The sequence below is a fragment of the Gracilinanus agilis genome, chromosome 2 (assembly GCF_016433145.1).
Source record: "Gracilinanus agilis isolate LMUSP501 chromosome 2, AgileGrace, whole genome shotgun sequence".
Lineage (NCBI taxonomy): Eukaryota > Metazoa > Chordata > Mammalia > Didelphimorphia > Didelphidae > Gracilinanus > Gracilinanus agilis.
In genome coordinates, this window is record NC_058131.1 from 170785966 (window position 1) to 170805967 (window position 20002).

The window sequence follows — 20002 nt, forward strand, 5'->3', positions numbered from 1 at the left end:
GAACTTCCAGACATCTTTGAATATTATAAGTGTATTTGTTTTTACCAAATGCTAGACAAAAAAAAAAAAAAACAATAAAAAAAAACCCACTAAACTAAATTGAACACTCACTATTTCATGATTACTTAAAAATAATATGCTGTTATTTTCTAATGGAAATATGAAAGATTTACTGATCTTATAGAATACTTAAATTTGAAATGTTACTGAAAAGGCAGGTGGAGGAAATGTCTGCTACAAAAGAATCTTGGGCTGTGTTTAGTGTTTCTAAGAGGGGCTCACAATGATCTCAATTAAACAATAATTTTCTTTTTGTTTTAGGACCGTATAATTGATGCTGGCCCAAAAGGCAATTATTCTCGCTTTATGAACCATAGTTGCAATCCAAACTGTGAAACTCAAAAGTGGACAGTGAATGGGGATATTCGTGTTGGACTTTTTGCTCTTTGTGATATTCCTGCAGGTAAAGTGGCTCTTCTCTATCTTTCTTTGTTTTTTCTTGTTTCCTTTCATTTCTTTTTCCCTCTTTTCCCCTTCTCTTTCATTATAACGTAGTCTTCCTTTTGAAGGAGGGAAGGAAGCCATAAATACAGTTTGAAAATTTTGTTTTCAGCTTGGAAACTCTTTAAGTATCTCTGAAGTATCCCTTATTTTGAATGTAACATTCTGTCAAATTACAGTTACAAAGAATTCAAACATGTGCATCCTGAATAAGACAGCACAGTGAGTCTTGAGATAAGTGATGGGTTTTGAGATGCAGTGCTTGCTCATCTCCTCATAGAATTGCTTAAGTAATTATGACCTATATTTGTAGCTATTTATATAAAATTTTAATTACTGCTCTTTTTTAAATCCTAAAGGCATTTAGCCTGTGTTAACTTTGGCTGAATCTGTTTCTTTAAAAGACTGATCTGTTCCAAATTATACATATAATTTCATTCATTCTTCCATTCCTCTAAGTATCATAATGATGACTTAAATTTTCAGTTTCTAAAATTTGTGGAATAAGTGAAGAAGACATACTCTTTTGCCCAAGATGTGAGATTTAAAAAATATATTCATAATATTAAGAATTACATAAGTTCTTGCTATTGAAAGTTAGGGAGCCCTACTTTAAATCCCCACTCGATAGGAGTATGTGATAACCATACTTATTCAACTTATATTCTGTCTTTGTGACTACAGCTAGTGCCAATTAATACAAAATAACTTCCCAAAAGTGATTCAATGGTCTGTAGTTTAATGACCATGAGATTGTTTACTGAAGAGGGAGACAGCTTTGGAACAAAAAATAAACTAAATTAATTTTTTCTAGAGCATAATTTTTGATCTCTTGGTCTTGGCTGCATTATTTCCAGCTGTTTATGGGTAGAGTATGTCACTTTTTACAATATTTATATTTTCTGTAGCTATGTGTAGGCATAAATGTTTTCCTTGTTTTCTTTTTCCACTAATGTTTTTAATGTAGTAAGACTTGAGAAGGAAGAATACTCTTTACATCTGAATTGTGTCTCTTTTTTAATCATGAATGGGTGGGTGTCTGATGATATTTCTCCTCAAGAATGTCTTGCATGTGGATGATTGCTTTCTTTATGTTTCAGGGGTGGAGCTAACATTTAATTATAACCTGGATTGCCTGGGCAATGGCAGGACTGAGTGTCACTGTGGAGCAGACAACTGTAGCGGCTTTCTAGGAGTTCGGCCAAAGGTCAGTTGTACAGGAAAGAAAGGATGCCTGGAAGATAATGCTCCTATGCACAAGGGATACAAGGGATATAAAAGCGAGGGTAGTGAGGGCAGGACCTGCCCCCCCCTTTTTTTTAATTAATTAATTGATTTAGGGTAGTTTTCCATGATTCATGTTCTTTCCTCCCCGCTCCTGTAGCCAATGAGCGATTCCACTGGGTTTTACTGGGTTTTACATGTATCATTGATCAAGACCTATTTCCATATTATTGATATTTGCATTAGAGTGGTTATTTAGAGTCTACATCCCCAATCACATCCCCATCAAACCAGGGAGCAGGAGCCTTTTGACCATCCCAGGAGACACTAATTTGGGAGTGCCCCATTTCTTCTTAGAGTATTGACTACATTAGTGAAAGTTTTCATTGTTCACTTCTCAGTAAAGTTTTTTGAGTTAAAGGTTGGAATTGTATTTTTTGATGTTTTGGTTTGGGGGTTTTTTTAATGGCTTCGCTAAGTTTGCAAATTCCTGAACAATTTCCTTTTTTTTTTTTTTTTTTTTTACATGAGAATTGTCAAAATATTTCTTGTTTGTGAGGCAGTGTTGCATAAAGGATAGAGATATGTTTTGGAAATACCTTTGCCAACTGATAGTGTCAGTGTGGACAAACTACTTATTTTTTCTGGACTTCTTTCTCCTTTTTGTGTCATGCACTTGCTATTCCAAAGTACTTTAAAAAAAATTAACCTTTATTGCAAGATTATCCATTATAATTCAAAGAAGGAAGGAGGAGGCTCTTATCTCAACCAAACTGGGTAGGAAATCATGTTAACCATAAAAAAGTGAACCAGACTAATTAAAGAAGGAACACAAATAAAAATAAAGCACTCAAAAGCCAATAAGAAATAAAAGAAAAGAGCTTCATTTTGTTAATATAATCATAAATTTCTCTAGGTAATCGAATGCCTTTTTAATTTAAATGCATGTGGGGCTATGGTGATGTTTTCTTTGTTTTCTTTTTTATTTTCCATCTGAAGTTTCCTCCTCTCTCTCTGGTCATTGACAATACTGTGACTTTTTTCTTGCCAGACGGCATTTGCGTCAGCAAATGAAGAAAAGGCAAAAAATGCTAAGTTGAAGCAGAAGAAACGGAAAATCAAAACAGAACAGAAGCAGATGCATGAGGATTATTGTTTTCAGTGTGGAGATGGAGGAGAGCTGGTCATGTGTGACAAAAAAGACTGTCCGAAAGCATACCACCTCCTATGCCTTAACCTGACGCAGCCACCATATGGTGAGAACTGGTGCTTGTTTGCTGTTAGGCGTGTTTACATTTGAGTGTAGAATATGTCCACCTTTCCTGAGAGTAGCTAAGCCATAGTTAAGTAGAGGATCTAGTCGAGGAAGACAGCAAGGGAAAAGATGTTAAAAAGGAGCATGGCGGGGGAGGGCAGTTATCTGGCTCAGGGGCATGCTGAAATACAGCCTGGTGGGAAATGAAAAGATGGCTGCCCTGCCCCTACCCTCCCGACATGAAGACTGGAGGAGTCCCAGGAACACAGGGTACTGTTGAGCTAGATGGGAGTGAAAAACAAACAGAATGATGGATGATAGAAATGAAGTTCCTCCCTTAGTACAGATTTGGGTTCTCTGTGAACAACCAGTACCTCATTCTTTATCTGATCACACTTCCTAGGGCAGTGGGATGTACCCATATTTCAATGTTCTCTTTGTTGTTGTTGGCTTAAGCACTGTACCCCACCTAGCCTCCAATGAGGAGGAAGGTGAAGGCGTGCTAACATTTTAAATGAGTCTAACATGTGTAATCTACAGACAGGAAACCGAATTTTCTTTCTCTCCACTTTAGGAAAGTGGGAATGTCCCTGGCATCAGTGTGATACATGCAGCAACTCTGCAGTTTCTTTCTGTGAGTTCTGTCCACGTTCATTTTGTAAAGATCATGAGAAAGGGGCTCTGGTGCCCTCTGCACTGGAAGGCCGTCTCTGCTGCTCTAAACATAACCCCAAATCTCCTGTGGCACCAGAGTACTGGAACAAGATAAGATGCAAAATGGAACCACAAGATCCTGGAGATGAAGTGAAGGAATAAATTTACAGTGTTTTTTATTTTTTTTATTTTATTTTTTTTTTTTTTAAGAAAGAAAAGGGTAAAAGTAAATAGGTGATGAAATTGTTAGAGAAGAAACTGTCATAATGTACTTGGTCTATCACCTGAGCTGGCTTTGGAATTAGAATGGAGGAATTATACAATACAGGCAGCCAAAGGTAGAAAGTGGTGCCTGGATTTTGATTCATTTATGATGGGGGGGAGGGGAGATTAAATTCTTTGTATGTTTTCCTTGCCCTTAAATGTGCTTCTGCAGCTAAAAAACAGATATACCTTGGCCTTTAAAAAAGAAAAATGAAAAAATGCATTTATGTTAGTAATAGGAAGTTCAAGTTAAAATATGTTGCTGAGTGTAGAAGGGAAAAATAGTCACCACTCCTTTATTTTAATTTTAAGAAATCTTGAGAAATGTGAGTTAGGTAGTTAAATCAGTATGTTTAAAGAAAAAAGGGGGGAGGGGAGGAACTCCACTCTATTTCTGGAATACCAGAAAAAGGTATAATTACCTTTACGTACACTTTTATGAAACATTAATTTAGGCTAATGCCTTGTAGCACTTCAGACCTCTGGTGGTCTTGGAATTGGGAGTGGTCAATCTGGCTGTAAACAAAATGCCTCTTTCTGTTGAGTGTACCTCTCTGGGCTCTGACAAGGTAGGATTATTAAAGTTATTGATATGGATATAATACTTTATTTTTTAAAAATCACAGGATGACTCTACTCAGTAGTTTTTAAATGCTTTTTGTTGATGCTAACTTTTTACAAATGACATGTGTTTGTGGGTATAAAGAGGCAGGAAGAACAGCTGTCTGTTTACCAAACTGCCACACTGGTGTAGGGCATTAAAAGATGAGATGCAGCCAACCCAAAGCCTTCTACTAGGGCCATCATCTCCGCTGTGCACGGATGATGAGCTGATCTGGAGAGGAATGATGGGCTTTTTCATTTTTACTTTTACTTTTAGCCCTTTCCTCACCTTAACTAAAACATTCCCTTTGTTAGCTTAACTAGTCCAGCCATGTTTCTTGGTATAAAATATACAGATGTACTTTGAATTGTATTTAAGTAGCTCTTCTTAGTTGTGATGGGACGAATTTAAAAGGCTATATTTAAGCAGTTTTCATTGATTGTTATCTTAGTACTTAACATTGCCCCACTGTTAGGAAACAAAGAGCACTTCTAATTCCACAGGGTATGAAACAGTAACATAAATGCACTTGATCTTTACAGATCATCTGGGGAAAGCTCCCAGGGAAGTCAGTGTTAACAAAAGTTGTTGGCTGTGATTTATATAAACAGTTGCTAGTACACCAAGATATCTATCTTACTCATGGAATTCATTCATTTTTAGCTACTAGGAATATGTATCCCAGTATTCTCCATAAAGAAACAACTAAATAAATAGCACAAGACATGGTAGTATCATTGTGTTGAGTGTCTTGTGTTAATTTCTTCTGAGTTTTGGCTGAGTAGCAAGAACTACAGACACAGATCCACCTCATCTCTTCCATACTTGGGCAATTGTACTATTGTACATATTACCTTTTCTGTATCAGTTTAGAGCACTCTCAACTGAAACAAAATAAAAAATAAGAAGGAAAGTGCAGTTTTGTGTCTCTTGTGTGCGTACATGGACACCTGCATGTGTACTGGATTTTATCTTTTGAAAATAGAACACTATGATTACCTTAAGCACTCGAATTACCAACTCCCCAAAAGGACTTACTAGTCCTCCTGTAATTGATTTGCTTTTTGGTTAAGGGAATTAATTACTCTAATAAAACTCAATTCCCTGAGTATTGCCATAGTTGCAAGAGCTAAATGGAAAAGGCTTTCTTTGTCACCGGTTGTAGTCACTACTAACACAAATGGCAGCTTACCAAAATACACTAAATTTTGCTTTGTAGCATTTATGCATTTTGATATCTTTTAACATTATTCATAATATTTAGGTTTTGCCATACTTTTAATTTTGTACACATATGTGATGTATTTGCATTTTTTAAAAAATTATAAATATGGAAGGTTTCATTTAGTATTCCAAACATAACTCTTCTCTTACAACAGCATCCAACAGGAAATCTGTTTATTTTGTATAATAATGTGTTTGGCTTTAGTACTACTTAGTAATATTCTGTTGAATTTTACATGGTAAGCCAGGATGTGCTGAACACTGCAAAGACTTAGTTCCTCGATAGTATCCCATTGTTTTTTTGTTTCTCTCTTTGAATAACAGAGCTGTACCAAGATTTCTTTGTTGGCATAATTAATGGAAAAGCATAGGCTGTTATTTTAGACAGCTTAGCACAACAGAAGAATTGGACCATAAATAACATCTTTTTTTATTGAGTGCACCTGAATGTTTAAATAGGTTTTAAAAAGGAGTTTGATTTTTTTTTAGTGTCAGTGCCAAGGGGAAGTCTCCTTTTTTCCTGGTCATACCTTTTTTAACACATCTTTAGTATGTGAGGTTGTGGAGAAGGTAAAAGAGTTGTACAAGTATACACTTATACCCATACTATTCAGTGAACTGTTTTGAGTGCCTTGAGGGTTGCTTTCAAATCAGTAATCAGTGGTATAGATTTTGTTGTGGTTGTGGTTCCATTTCACAAAAAGCAAATAAGGCAAAACCTCTTAAGTACCAGCATTTGCTCTGTTATTTTCTGCTTTACCTCATGCTAATAATTTTAAAGGAAGATATAATTTGTGGCTATTAGCATGAAACTCAATCTGAATCAGTTGTGGTTGAAGGTAAAATAATGAGGACCTTCCCCAGGACAATATGAAGTGGGATGGAATGAATGGAAAGGACTTGAACCAGTTTCAGGGAATCAAAGAGCTGGTTGTCAAGTTTGACTCACGATAATAGTTGGTTAATATGGGAATAAATATTCATTCTTGGCACTCATGCCAATGCAGCTGTGCAAAGCAGAGAAGTGAACTTTGTGGCTCTGTAAACTCTGATAAATATGGGGCTATAGGAGTGGGAGGTGCCTTTTTTTAAAGCATGTTGTCAGTTTATCTTGAATATGCATCTGAGTTTTTAAGGGAATGATCTGGTTTGAGTTTTGAAGCTGAACTCCAAGATCATTCATGTAAGGATTGGTGTGTGAGCACCTTTGAGAGGATATTTATCCAAACCAAAAAAAAAAGATAGTATGCACATTTTCCCCCAGTCTCTTCACCCTCATCTCCACAGAGAAGGAAATTATCAGAGTGTGCCCATAAATACTGACCATAGTGAAAGCTACTCAGAAATTGGAACTTCAAGCATTCTAATCACCCAGAGGACTATGAAAAGTAGGGTGCTTGAATGCTCAACAGTTTTATGTCCTAGTGAATGGAGTAGTTTCTTGAACTGCTCAGACCACAGTCAAACTTATTTCCAAATGCCCTGGTCTGAAGTTTGTACATGTACAACAGAAGTTATCTGTAAAGTAATATAATCTCTATGCTGCTTAGCGCAGAGGTCAGTTATCTACAAAAGCAAAACCTTTTCTTTGCACTTTTAAAACTAGCATTGCTCTACCACATATCATTCTAATGGGGAACAAGAACAAGAGAATTTAAATGAGCTAATTCTTACCATTTGAGAAGTGCTTTAAAAATTATGTTTTCATTAAGGGCTTTTATCAGATGGCTAGTATGAACAGATTTGCCTCCTCTTGTCCAGTTGAATTACTTCTCATTCTATTGATGGGTTTGAGTATCCCCCAAATACATAAGAACTGGGGCTATAAAGAGATCAGATGAGATATTTTCCTTTGTCTTGACCACCCAAAAGAAGGTCATTGGTCGTTTTAAAACAAAACAAAATGAAACTTGCTTCTGTTTTCAGGTAAAATAGGAAATAGGCACATTTTTGCTATAAATTGGCAGATATTAAGAGGATTCAAAATTTGTATATACTGAAACTTTGCAAGAAAGCTTTTATCTGGGAAGGCATAGGGGCGGGAGGTGAAACAAGATGAGGGGATGATGTTTACCACAGGTACGAAGTAGTCACTTTAACATTGAGACCTCTGCCTCATCGAATTCAGGTTTTTTAATGTATGTACTTGAAACTCTTCAGATGCTTATTTTACAACTTTTTTAATTTATAAAGTAGAACGCATTGTTTTTTGTATACTGCATTGAGAATTAGGAGCCAAGTCTCTTATCCTTCTTAACTTAGGTGAACTTATGGGTAGTGTAAAGGGGATTTTCAAAGCAGATGTCCTTATTTTATGTATGCACTTAAGAAGAGACTACTACATAAGACACCAGCAGCATTTTATTAATATTCCCTATGTCTGTTCTTTATTTTCATCATTGTATCAATCTTCTCTCTTCCCTCCCTTTCCCTGTAATGTGTTTGTGTAGCAAAAAACGTTTATACTTACATTACACTCCTAAAATGCTGGATGTATCAGTTGTACGTTTCAGAACCTTATTTCCGTTTTCTATCATAGTCCATTACAGAGTGACAAACTTGGGTGCTTGAGATATTTTTGCGTTTAAAGGAAGGGAGTGAGAGAATTTTGGTGAACTATAGTGGCCTCTATAATGGAGATCCTTAAAATCATTCCCACATAAAAGTAAGGTAAAACAGTGTCTTAATTGCCAAAGCCATTCACACAATCTTTCATGTTTTCATGTTTTTTATTGAATAAACTTGTTCTTTGGAGTGGGAATGTCCACCATTTCTAAAGTTCCTTCCTGGAAGGAAAGACTGTATTAGGGTCATTTTGAAGGATAGGTCAGGGTGGCCTTGCACTGGACCTTTAATAAGGAATTTTTAAGAGTTTAGAAATGGACTTGGATGATACTTTCTTTGATTTGTCATTGATCTTAATTGATATATCTCATTTGTAGTGTCATTTTCATATAAAAATTATATTGCCACTGATAACCAAGATGATGATGATGATTACAGCTGGCTAGTAATGAGATTTTTGAATAAGGATGTACGCATATTTGGGATTGGTATGAGAATTTAAGCCCTTTTGTACCCATATTGAAAGATGTTGCACAATAAACACAGATACCTAAATGACTCCATTTTCATTTCCATGTGATCTTTCTCTGTAATAATGATCTTTGTAGATTTGTTTTCTGTAGACTTTATCTGTAACAAATTTTGTAGATTCTGTGAAAATGTTCTTTTAATGAAATCACTTGAGTCTTTAATAGGAAACCATCAATATTCACTAAAGTCAATCTCTTACAAATGAGTTTCTGTGACTTGGATGGAAGCTCTTAACACTAATAAATTAGTGTTATCTTTCCTTGGGGATGTTCCACTGGGGCATTACTGTATTATGACATGACTTGATGTTGCCCCATTGACTTTGAGAGATATACAATATTTGGGGGGGGGGTTGATGTTTGGCCTATGTTCTATTGCATAGTGTGAAACATGTAAAGCTTGGTTAAACTGTATATAGATAGTTTACCGACTAGTATTTAGAATTGCCTGTAATATTTAATCTTACAGAATTGAATGTGTGTGATGGTAGGAACATATAATTTTTGTACATTATATTTACTGAGATGTTGCCTTTTTTATTTTACAAATACTTTGGAATTCAGATGTTTTTTGCTTCTGTGAGGATTCATTTGGAAAGGTTTTTAATGACATTCCACCGATTACAGATTTTGCTTGAGATTGACTTCAATAAATTGTTCTGAATGTTCCAAGTTAAGGATCTGGCTTTGTCTTTACTATTAATTCCATGTCATAGTTTCACGGGGCTCGGGTCATCCAGCCATGACAGTAATCGAGAAAAAAATTCCTTTTAGGAATTACAATTTCTGAAAAAGTTGGTGGGGGGTGGCCGATGTTTAAGTGAAAAAAAAAAAAAAAACCGTGTGAGGCCTGGCGATGCCAAGAAGCTGAGGAAGATCCCAGCAACCAGAACTCTTGGGTTTCGATGCTGGGAAGAACCTGGGGATAAGGTCACCTAACCCTGAATTGCACCCATGACACTCCTCAGTTCCCACGCCTCGGGGCGATCCAGTGTGTACTTCTCCTTAACCGGTGCTGGACCCCAGGGTCCGAAGACCTTGGTGAGGGTCCCGCAGGAATTCCTCACGATGCCACCCTCCCCCGGGATGCTGTTGTTCTGATCTGCCGTTCGCCAGTGGGCGCTCGCGAGCTGCCCTCTCCTCCGCTCCCGGCACGGGTTGGGGTGAGCTCGCCACGTCAGCGGTAGAGGCGGTGGCTCCTCGGGCTCAGTTCAGTTCGATGGGGAAGGCCGTAACAGCGGCGGCGGCGGCAGCGGCCGCTCTGGGGGCCGAAGTCGGTGTGAGGATCGCACTCTTCGCAGCCTTTGTGTGAGCCTTTGTGCGAGCCTTTGTGCGGCCTGAGGTGGGGGTTGGGAGGGGTAGGCTGGCCGGGGAATATCTGCCCCTCCCCCTGCAGCACAGCTAGAGGGGGAGGGGGAGGTTCGGGGGCCCGGGGGTGGGGCTCGCAGGGGCGGGGCTTCACTGGTCCTTGTTGGTGTCTTTGCCTCCACCTTTTTGCCTCCACCTTTTTACCTCCAGGTTGATGGAGCTTCTACCGCCCTTCCAGAGGCTCATCCAACCTGAAGAGATGTGGCTCTACCGCAACCCCTACGTGGAGAACGACCACTTCCCCACCACGCCTATGTTTGTGGGTCTCACCCCCGCTCCTGGCCGCCCTGGGGCATCCTGGGATGCGGGTCTAGATATCCCTAGAGAGGCTCCATTTCCCGCCCCTCCCCCCATGTTGCCCCCTAAGCAAGTCCCAAAGAAGGGTAGGGGTCTGGGCTGCAGAAAACCTTTTATAAGCTTTGCCCCTTTGTTAGGTTTGGCCTCGGGCAGCGCGGGGAAAGGACTGCTGGCCTTGGTTTCAGGATGACCCGAGTTCAAATTTAGCTTCAGCCACTCACTAGCTATGTGAGTAACCCTGTTTGCCTTAAAACAAAACAAAACAAAAAAAAACCTAGGTTTGATTTGGGTTAGGCTTAGCAGCTGGCCGTCTTCCTACGCTTGGGAAGCACGTGGCTCACGTCTAGCAAAGGAGAAATTGTTCACTGCCTAGTTAATCTGGAAGGGGAAATGGGCTCGCATCTGCCCTAAGGGGAGCTCAGCTTCCCTCTTCTTCTACCCTCGCCCCAGAAGCAGCTTTAGCTTTGTTAATATTCCCTTACAGTTGATTGTATTTCTGTGTCCTCTCTCCCTGATCCTTTTGGTTAAATGTCTCAAGAAAGCAGACGGGGCCGACACCAAGCAAGCTTGCCTGGGTAAGAGCTGCTTCCGGCGTCGTTGGGGCCACAGTGGGGGTGGGGAATGGGGCGGCCCTGGCCCCTCTAGCGAGGAAGCCGGGACTCGGGGACACCATCTGCTAATGGCTACTGTTTGTGTCACCAGTCTCCAAAGCCCTCACAATACCCTTGAGGTAAATAATTCAAGCGTGACTGTCTTCCCTAGAGGTGACATGATTTGCCCAAAATGGCAAAACCAGTGGATGGTAGTAGAGCTGAGATTTTTTTGGCTGAAAATCCAAATGTTTTTCCATTCAAGCACCCGCCCAGCCCAGGGAGAAGGCTGGCCAGGGAGCCAGGGGGTCCTTGGGAAGCAGAGCTTCCCCAGGTGGCCCTTCTGGCTGCTCCTATTTTGCTGAAGCATAATCCCCTCTACCCGAGGGCAGGCTCCGCAATGGCCAACTTTTCCCTTCGCAGCTGCCAGCCTTGCCCTTGCTTTAAATGGAGTCTTCACCAATACAGTGAAGCTGATCGTGGGAAGGTAGGGTCCCCCTTCTCACATCTGTGAAGCTGTGGCTCTGCGCTGCTTCTCTGCATTTTCTCTCGTTTCTTGGACACTTTTTTCCTTTTTCCTTTGCACGATGTACAGTGGGTCTCCCACTGGCCTGTTCTGTTGTCTGTTCTATAGAAAGATGATCTCCTCAGTAAGATCTCGCTTTTTCCTAAATGGGGATGCGGGGCGCCCAGCCTCACTTAGAAATCACAGCGTGTTTCTCAGGCAGCCATCCTGGGCCGGGAAATAGCTCCTGAAACCAGCAAGCCAACCCCAGAACGCTGCACGGTGGGACTCTGGGACTCTGCGCTGGCGTGTGTCAGATGGCCGCTCTTCTGTTACTTCTAGGCCGCGCCCCGATTTCTTCTATCGATGCTTCCCAGACGGGCAGGCCAACTCCGAACTGATCTGCACTGGGGACAAGGAGGTGGTCACGGAAGGCCGGAAGAGCTTCCCCAGTGGGCATTCCTCTTGTGAGACCACCAAGTGAATTCTTTTCTCCTTTTATGCATGTAATTGGGTCACTGTTAAGTCGGCACTGTTGGAGAAGGGGTTGCGGTTGCTCCTTTTCATTCTACCTAAGACACTGGAGACCTTTTTACCGCAGAGCTTCCCTGTCTTTGAGCTCCCAGAACTGGAGGGGACGTGTAAGTAGGAAGGTCGTGAGAGAGCTCACTAGTTCCCACCCAGGTATTTCTGAGGTGGTAAAGCATGAGAGAGCAGGATCATCATGCATTTGCAAATAATTGATCATTTCCCAAATTGCTTTAACATTTCTTGGGCCCTTGTGGAGTTTGTTATTGTTGACTTTGATACGACTTATGTATCTTTTATTGCTTCCTTTTCCCAGTCACTGTGCCCTTCTGCACTAGTGCAACACGTAGGAAGAACAGACTTTGGAAATAGACTTGGGTAGACAGGGATAGCCAACAGCACCTTTGGGGGCTGCTCGTGATTCCTGGGGGACAGTCTAGAGAGCAATGACTCGGTCTCCTTCCAGAGGCACTCACATGCTAGCTTTCTCTGTTCCAGTTGCATTTGCTGGACTGGCCTTCACGTCCTTCTACCTGGCAGGGAAGTTGCACTGCTTCACTCCACGAGGCCGTGGACAGTCCTGGCGGCTCTGTGCCTTTCTCTCACCTCTCCTCTTTGCAGCAGTCATCGCTCTTTCCAGAACCTGTGATTACAAACACCACTGGCAAGGTAAGGTCTGTCCCGACTCCGAGAGAGAAAATGCTGAGAGAGATACTTGTTTAGGCACTTTCTAGTTTTCCTCTTGAAAACTTCTCTTATGTCTGGAGGAGGCAAAGTTGCCAAAACTAAAACAATCCCACCACTTTACGCAGATTTAAAATCAGAGATGCTTCAAGATGGTAGTAGTAACAAAAGACTTTTGTACGGAAAAGGAAATGACCTCTGGCAGACAGTTAAGCCCCAAGTGGCAATGTGGGTTAGTAGAAAGAACCCCTGGATTGTAAAATGAAGTAGAAGGCTCAAGCTCTAATTCTTTCTATGGCTGTGATCCTGGCCATGGTACTTCACTTCAGAGCCTGCCTGTTTTCATCATCTATAAAATGCAAATAATATTCCACTGCCTAGATGGTTTGGGTGAAAGAAAGTGCTTTGAAAACTAAGATGTGTGACCCTAGGCAAGTCATTTAACACTCATTGCTTAGCTCCATGATGGTGACCCTTTGGCACATGTGCCAAAGATGGCATACAGAGACCTCTGTGGGCACCTGTGCCATCGCCCACCAGAGCTAGTTACTAGAAAGGCCGAGGGGCTTGGGCAGAACTGCTCCCCTCCCCTTCTACAGTGTGCCTCCCTGCCCCTCTGCTTACTCCCTCCCCTGAGCCAAGCGCCTGGGTCACCCCCTCCCTTAATCCTTCCCATCTGGACAGGGCGCAGCACATTGTCACTGGCCTAGCCCTTACCACTTTTCTTCCTTGGAACCAATGCACCATATTGATTCTAAGACAGAAGGTGAGGGTTAAAATAAAGAGAAGGAAATTTTAGTTGTAGTTATAAACCTTAAGAATTCAAACTAATTGAAATGTTTGCACATTTTATAATTGCAAGTCAGAATTAAAGCAGAAAAGCCAGTAGTTTAAACTTTAAGAGGTGTTGCTCAGAGGCCAAGAAACCTTTGTTTGCAAGATTTTTCTTCAAAATCATTAAAAATGACTAAGATTTATAAGAAATTGTATTATGCTATTAGTGTTATAACTGAATCTTTTTCATATATAATTTAGAATAAACATAAGCTCAATTTATGTGTATTACTACAAATTATTAATTTGGGGCCTCTAAATTAAGGAGGGTTTTCATAGTCACTCAAGATCTTGTTGGTATTGCTATTGTAAGGACTAGAAGAGTGACTTCTAGCTCATTGAAGAAACCAGTAACGCTGAGCCATCCAGACATCGTTACTAGTTCAGAGTGGCCCTAAGAGGATAAAGAGAGCAAGGAGACAGCGGAGTTCTCTTTGGACATGGGTGAGAATGGAGATTTTGTGGTTTTTTTCCTTTTTCAGACGTGCTGGTGGGATCCTTGATTGGCCTTTGTTTTGCCTACCTCAGCTACAGGCAGTATTACCCTTCCCTGACCGATGCCGAATGCCATAAGCCGTTCCACTGCAAGCGTCTTCTCTCTACCACACACGAGAAACGTAGTGTCCCCCATAGACTTGATGTTTAGGAACTTCACCTACCTCCCAAGACAACAACAGCATTCCATGCTGACTCATACCTCTTAACTGCCACAAGTGAGGACCTGGGCAAGACTGAACCCTTTGTCTTTCTGCGTGGCCATATCTGTACTGGCTCTTTTTTGCCACTGTACCATTAGATAATCTCTTATTGGGAAAGACCTTTTGAAATGTAGAAGAACCAAGTTAATGGTGATAAAGGTGGGTTTGTTTGTTTGTTTTTAATGAAATAGTACCCAAGAAACAAATAAAAAGGATAAATTTAGGCCAAGGAGTGATATCCTCATGAAATTATTGTTAAGTCAGAATTATAGAACTTTTTTAAAAGGCAGTAATATATACTCAAGTTACACAGATGGTTTCGCCCAGCTTCTGACCGCCTACATTAGACATCCTGACTGCATTAGGTTCACTGGGACTGATTGGATGGGAATATTTTCAGTCAATTTAACATTTAATTCAAAGGCAGAGCCCTTGTAACCTTCTGTATAGCTCTGTGTATCTGCTCTATCTTTGAAGCAGAAAAACAAAATGCCTGTGTTATAACTAGAGTTGAAATATCAGAAAACAAGACCCTTTATTGCCCAGAGTCTCTAAAATTAGAGCAGAACCAAACTTATCTTTCCCGTCACTGTTACCTAAATATTTGAATAAAAAAATGTCCAAATATCAGATCACTGTTCTATGTTACATGTCCTCAGCAGAGCTTACATGTGAAGATTTTTTAGTACTGTAGTAAACATAATTTGTTGTACATATATAAAGGTCTGAAGAAACCCAATAGGAGTAGAATTTTAATGAGTTTAAAGCATAAGTCCACCACCTCAACTCTACCTTTCCCATGAACTCTTTTTATTAGGGACCAAAGAGTGATAGGTAGAGCCAAAACAAAACTTTCTATACATAGCATTAGCTTGGCCAATTAAATTATTCCTAATGTGGGGCGGGGGGAGGAGGGGTAGGTGATTTAGTGGTTTGAGAGCTTGGCCTGGAGATGAGAGGTCCTAGGTTCAAATATACAATGTTAGGCACTCCCTACCTAGATGACCTTGGAGAAGTCACTTAACCCCCAATTCCTAGCTCTTACCTCTCTCTTTAGTCTTGGAACCAGTTTACAGTATTGATTCAAAATGGAAGGTACGGGCTTAAAAATAAGTAAATAACAGTAAATTTGGAGTTAGAAGACCTGGATTCAAATTCTAGTTTTACCTATTTCAGGCAAGTTACTTAGATCTCTTTAAGACTAAGTTTCCTCATTTCTAAAATGAGGGGATTGGACTAAATGACCTCAAAAGTTCCCACCAGCTCAATGTAGAATTTTGTTTTGTTTCTGCCTAGTTAAGGAGTAAAGAAGGAAAGAAACATCATTTCTAATACTGAAAGGGAAAGAAGTTGGTCATCATCACTTACCAGTGACCTTTACGGATGCCCAACAGGGATAGAGTTAAATGAACCACATAAGCTATTTTTTCTGAACTAGTTTTATGGGACCTATGAATATGTATCTCTTCCACTTGTTATGTTTCTGAAATTATGTATGGGCATTTTCTTCCAGAAAGTGCCATTTTCAATGTATCTGTGCCTCCAATAAACCCAATTTTTATGTCAATAAAAAGTTATCCATGTGCTCTTTTTGCTATAAAATTACCTTATAAAAAGTTTTTGTTCTTGGATCTCGAAGTTTGATGAGATAGGTTTGGGGGTAGTTATCTGTGGGAACTGCTTATATCTAATTCAGATGCTTAATTTTGTTTTTAAGATTGCCCTGCCACCTCTCCCCACTTCTTTTTTAACCCTTAGAAGCTTGTTCTCCCTCTTTCCTGTTGGTTACCTAAATATTTGAATAAAATCTGTCTAAATATCATTTAGATCACTGTTCTACATTAAACGTCCTCAACAGAGCTACTAGATTTCATTGGAAGATTTTTCTAGCACTGTAGTAGACATAATTTGGTGTTTATGTATATGTATGTCTGAAGAAACTTAATGGGATAGAGATTTAATGAGTTTGAGGCACAAGAATCTATATACTAAGTATCAGTTGTAAGACACAACAGTAGGGGCTGGACAATTAAGGTCAAGTGACTTGTCCAGGGTCACACAGCTAGGAAGTGTGAGGTCAGATTTGAAGCCAGGACCTCCAGACTCCAGGCCTGGCTCTTTGTCCTCTACACCTAGGTAGCCACCTCTTCTCCCCACCCCATACATGGAACACAGCTAACTATATGCCATTTGTTTTTGCTGAACTTTCCCCCCTCTTTTATTCATTAGAAGAGAGAAAAGGGGAGAGAGACCCTAGGGAAGAGAGGCGGGCAGTGGTGTTCCTACAAACTTTTTTAGTTGGCAGAAGGGTGGAATTTTTCTTTATCTTTCCTTAACCTCTAACAAATTTCACATTTCCTTCAAATGTTTAAAAACACTGTTCTGAGAAGCATTGCAAAGGCTTCACCAGATTGTCAATGGGGTTGTGACTCTAAAAAGGTTAACTGTTGTCTTAGTGTGTATATTCACAGCTTGCATGCCTAGGACCACAAGATTACCAAACAACTGGGTTTCTAAAATTCAGTAAAAACGATCATTCTGTTAAATGGAGCAAAACATTTCATGTGACTGAAATGTTTCCTTCTCAGCTCGTTGTTCCGTGGGCACAGAGCCTTCTCCACAGGTGCCTGGCACTCAGTGTCCTCTGTGGCACAACGAAGGCTCTTTGAAAGCACTGAACTTTCACTGTCAAAAGACTGAAGAAGGGCTGAGCCCAGAACAGTAAGATTTACACTTAAGACAGTGAGTGACTCGTTGAGTTTTTATTTTGGAAACCCATTGTCTCAGCACATAGTCAATATAAATACCTCTTTAGAAAGCCTGGTTATGGTTAAGTGCTTGTTCTTTTCAGACAAGGTCAGTGTGGATACTGAGAGTATTGGTTTTGCTGATATCCTTAAGTAAAGGCAGTTTACAGTGAATTGTTACTAGAAAAGGCATTTGATAAAAGTTACTTTATTTTCCCTGAGGAAAGGTTAAAATGAGTGTTATATTCCTCGTGCCAATGTTCTTAAGAGAAATGACATAGATGCTTAATATTTAAATTAGCCATGAAACCTTGGTATGCTGTGTGGCATAAAACTTCGGCAGGACAATAACAAACTATATCATGCAAACTGGAAAATCTAACTCGTCGCAGAGCTCAAATGGACAAGAAGTTGAAACTACAAGCTAAAACACTACCTATATTAAGGTTTAAAATGTCTGGGTTTTTTTCTGGCATAAATGGATAATTTAAAAAATACTGTTTCACTAAGAAAAATATCAGTCTTCCTCCTAATTCTGCCCCTTTTTTGCAGATGTGTCCTTTTTGATTGTGAATTACCCATAATTTCATAAAGAGTCCAGATTTAGTGCTTTTGAAATGTTCAGTCCTGAGATTAAGAATGCAGTTATAAACAGAGGCTGGAGCTTTTCTTTATTGAAAAACAAATTAAAGTTGGTAAAAGAAGCAGCTAGGTTTTATTTCAGAATTCAATGCAGAATTTTCTATAGGTTCATGTTATAAAAACGAACATTTCCAAAGTGCCCCAAATTGAAAAGCCATCAGAACAGTGAGTTGTTCCATGCAGCAGGCATTTATCTAGATGCTTTTGCTAAAATGGGTGGTGCTAATACTATTGCCAGAACATGTGCAAAATATCACTGCACTAGGGAGAATCTTCAAACAGAATAAAAAGTAAGCTTTTCAGGCTTGGTCAAGAGATTGCACATGATGAATTTTAAGTAGTGCAAATAATAGACAAATAAAAGTTATCAAAGGCTAATGACGCCCAATAGATATGCACCATACACACGTACCATGATACATCATGGGTGGGGGGTGACGGGGGACAAAGGACAAAGCTCTTTTTTACAAACAAACATTCCTACATGATACATCACAGGTGAGTGGGTCAAAGGACAAAGCTCTCTTACAAACAAGCATTCCCTCCTCACTAATTCTCCCAGCTGTCTGTCAGGACTGAGAGGGGTTATCTCGGCTCCCCTATTGATACTCTTTCCATCTTTGGTTCGGCGACTGTCATCTGCTCCTCCACACTGGGAACACGGCCCGAGTCAGAGGCAGCAGCACAGCTCAGGGGCTTCCTGGGACCTTTTCCAACGATTAGTTCAAACTTCTTGCATTTTACATAATAAACAACATCCCACATAACAGATTTCTAAGTTTCTTGGCCAGTATTTGCTGGCAATCAGGGCAACAAGGAAGAGGCCAGGCTCTGTCTTGCTCTCCTCAGAGTCACGGCGATAAGCACAGGATGGTCTTTTGCCAGGGACCTTCCCCACCTCCTGGGCTTTTTCCGTAAAGGCCACTGCTGCCCTGAAGACCTACTTCAAGATGACTCTAGCCTTAGTACAGTGATACAATAAATTAATTTTAAAATGAAGTCCTGCCTGCTTCTAGTGCTCTAGAAATGAAGTGTGATGGTTTCCAAAGTAGGTTGAGGGATTCTACTGAAATTTGCAACAGTTTTACTCCCACACAGAGTAGGTAGCAACAACCAAGCCCCAAAGAGAAAAGCATCCACAACTGTGCAGGTAAAAAGTGACTCACTGGCAACGGGTCCTATCATTTAAATTCACCTGCACAAGGGCCAGGCCACTCTGGGCTCAGCCAGCAGTATGTGTAGCCTGCCAAGGCTATCCTTCTGGCCCCTGGAGACCCTTCCATCCAGGATGAGTTCTGTGAATGCTGCCCCAAAGCACCTGCTCAGCCAACACAGCTGGCCTTTCTAAGAAGCACTTGGGACAGTGGGATAGAATAAAGTGACAGTTTGCAGTGTCCTAACCACACTTATAGGGGCAAGCAATGCCACCCTCAACCACGTGGGCTTGCAAAAGATTCTACAAAGGTTCCATTTATTGAAATGGTTCAGCTAGCAAATCTTCCTGTTTTATTTTTAGTGTACATAGCCTAATCAAGCTTCTCAGCTACAGTGTGTCTGTGCATTCTCCAGGAAAGGAAGTTATTTCAGGGTTTTTAACCACACTATGTTATTTCAGCTAGTCTTATTGGGGATCTATTACATTAAATAACCATCAAACTGTGCCCTGAGCTTTCTGGGATGAGGTATTAGTATGGAAAGGAAGTTTCTAAGACAGAAGTATCAACTAGGCCCTACAAAACCTCCAAGTGAGGCCTGAGCCAGATTAGCATGTAATTGGGAAACATTTAACAGAACAAATAAAAATACAGTACAACATCAGGTTAATTTGTGGTTTTCTAAGTCAATATGGGCAGCAGGGATCCTTTTCTATTTGAATGTGAAACCACTGTTCTAATACATCTGATATCTTTGGCCATAAATACCTGATTTAACACTAGTTCAGAAAACCCTTTCCTTGGTGGATGGAGTTCTGGTCACTCAAAAGCCATTCCATGACAATGCAGACTTAGGGTATATATGCACAGTGACTCTGAATACAGGTTAACTCATTACTCCCCCAGATGCTGCTGCTGCCCCTCAGCATCCGTGCACATCCTGCCAGTCATTAGGGTGAAGTCATGAGCAATTGAGGATTTTTCCAAACAGTTCAAAAGGAAGTTCTTTCTCTACTTACTCAAACCCAAAATGGACAGGTCTCTTTTGCAGCCTACCTACTGTCATCAACAGAGAGAGATCCTGAGAACTGAAGCTGTCCTTACCACTGGCTCTGGTGAACAGATAATCATTTT

At 40.3% G+C, this 20002-nt stretch overlaps 2 protein-coding genes across 2 annotated transcripts in view; both read left to right on the plus strand.

The window, feature by feature from the left end:
- Nucleotides 1-5536, plus strand: part of NSD3 (nuclear receptor binding SET domain protein 3) — a 154121-nt gene extending 148585 nt beyond the window's left edge. Inside the window, exons 21-24 of the mRNA XM_044663565.1 lie at nt 322-463; nt 1602-1708; nt 2777-2981; nt 3555-5536. Of these exons, the coding sequence (XP_044519500.1) occupies nt 322-463; nt 1602-1708; nt 2777-2981; nt 3555-3796 (696 nt within the window). The 3' untranslated portion in view covers nt 3797-5536. The remainder of the gene's footprint in view (nt 1-321; nt 464-1601; nt 1709-2776; nt 2982-3554) is intronic.
- A 2460-nt stretch (nt 5537-7996) lies between these two features.
- PLPP5 (phospholipid phosphatase 5) lies at nt 7997-15384 on the plus strand. The gene is made up of 8 exons (XM_044663567.1): nt 7997-8003; nt 10075-10129; nt 10340-10448; nt 10971-11061; nt 11500-11563; nt 11924-12048; nt 12608-12778; nt 14110-15384. Exons 1-8 carry the CDS (start codon nt 7997-7999, stop codon nt 14271-14273), a joined length of 786 nt encoding a protein of 261 aa, XP_044519502.1. The 3' UTR covers nt 14274-15384.
- Nucleotides 15385-20002: the final 4618 nt, after the last annotated feature.

Excerpts from the sequence above, each read along its gene's own strand:
- PLPP5 (XM_044663567.1), top strand. Across the intron at positions 10,449-10,970 it reads TCCCCACCACGCCTATGTTT|TTGATTGTATTTCTGTGTCC; the intron begins GTGGGTCTCACC and ends ATTCCCTTACAG. Across the intron at positions 12,779-14,109 it reads TTACAAACACCACTGGCAAG|ACGTGCTGGTGGGATCCTTG; the intron begins GTAAGGTCTGTC and ends TTCCTTTTTCAG.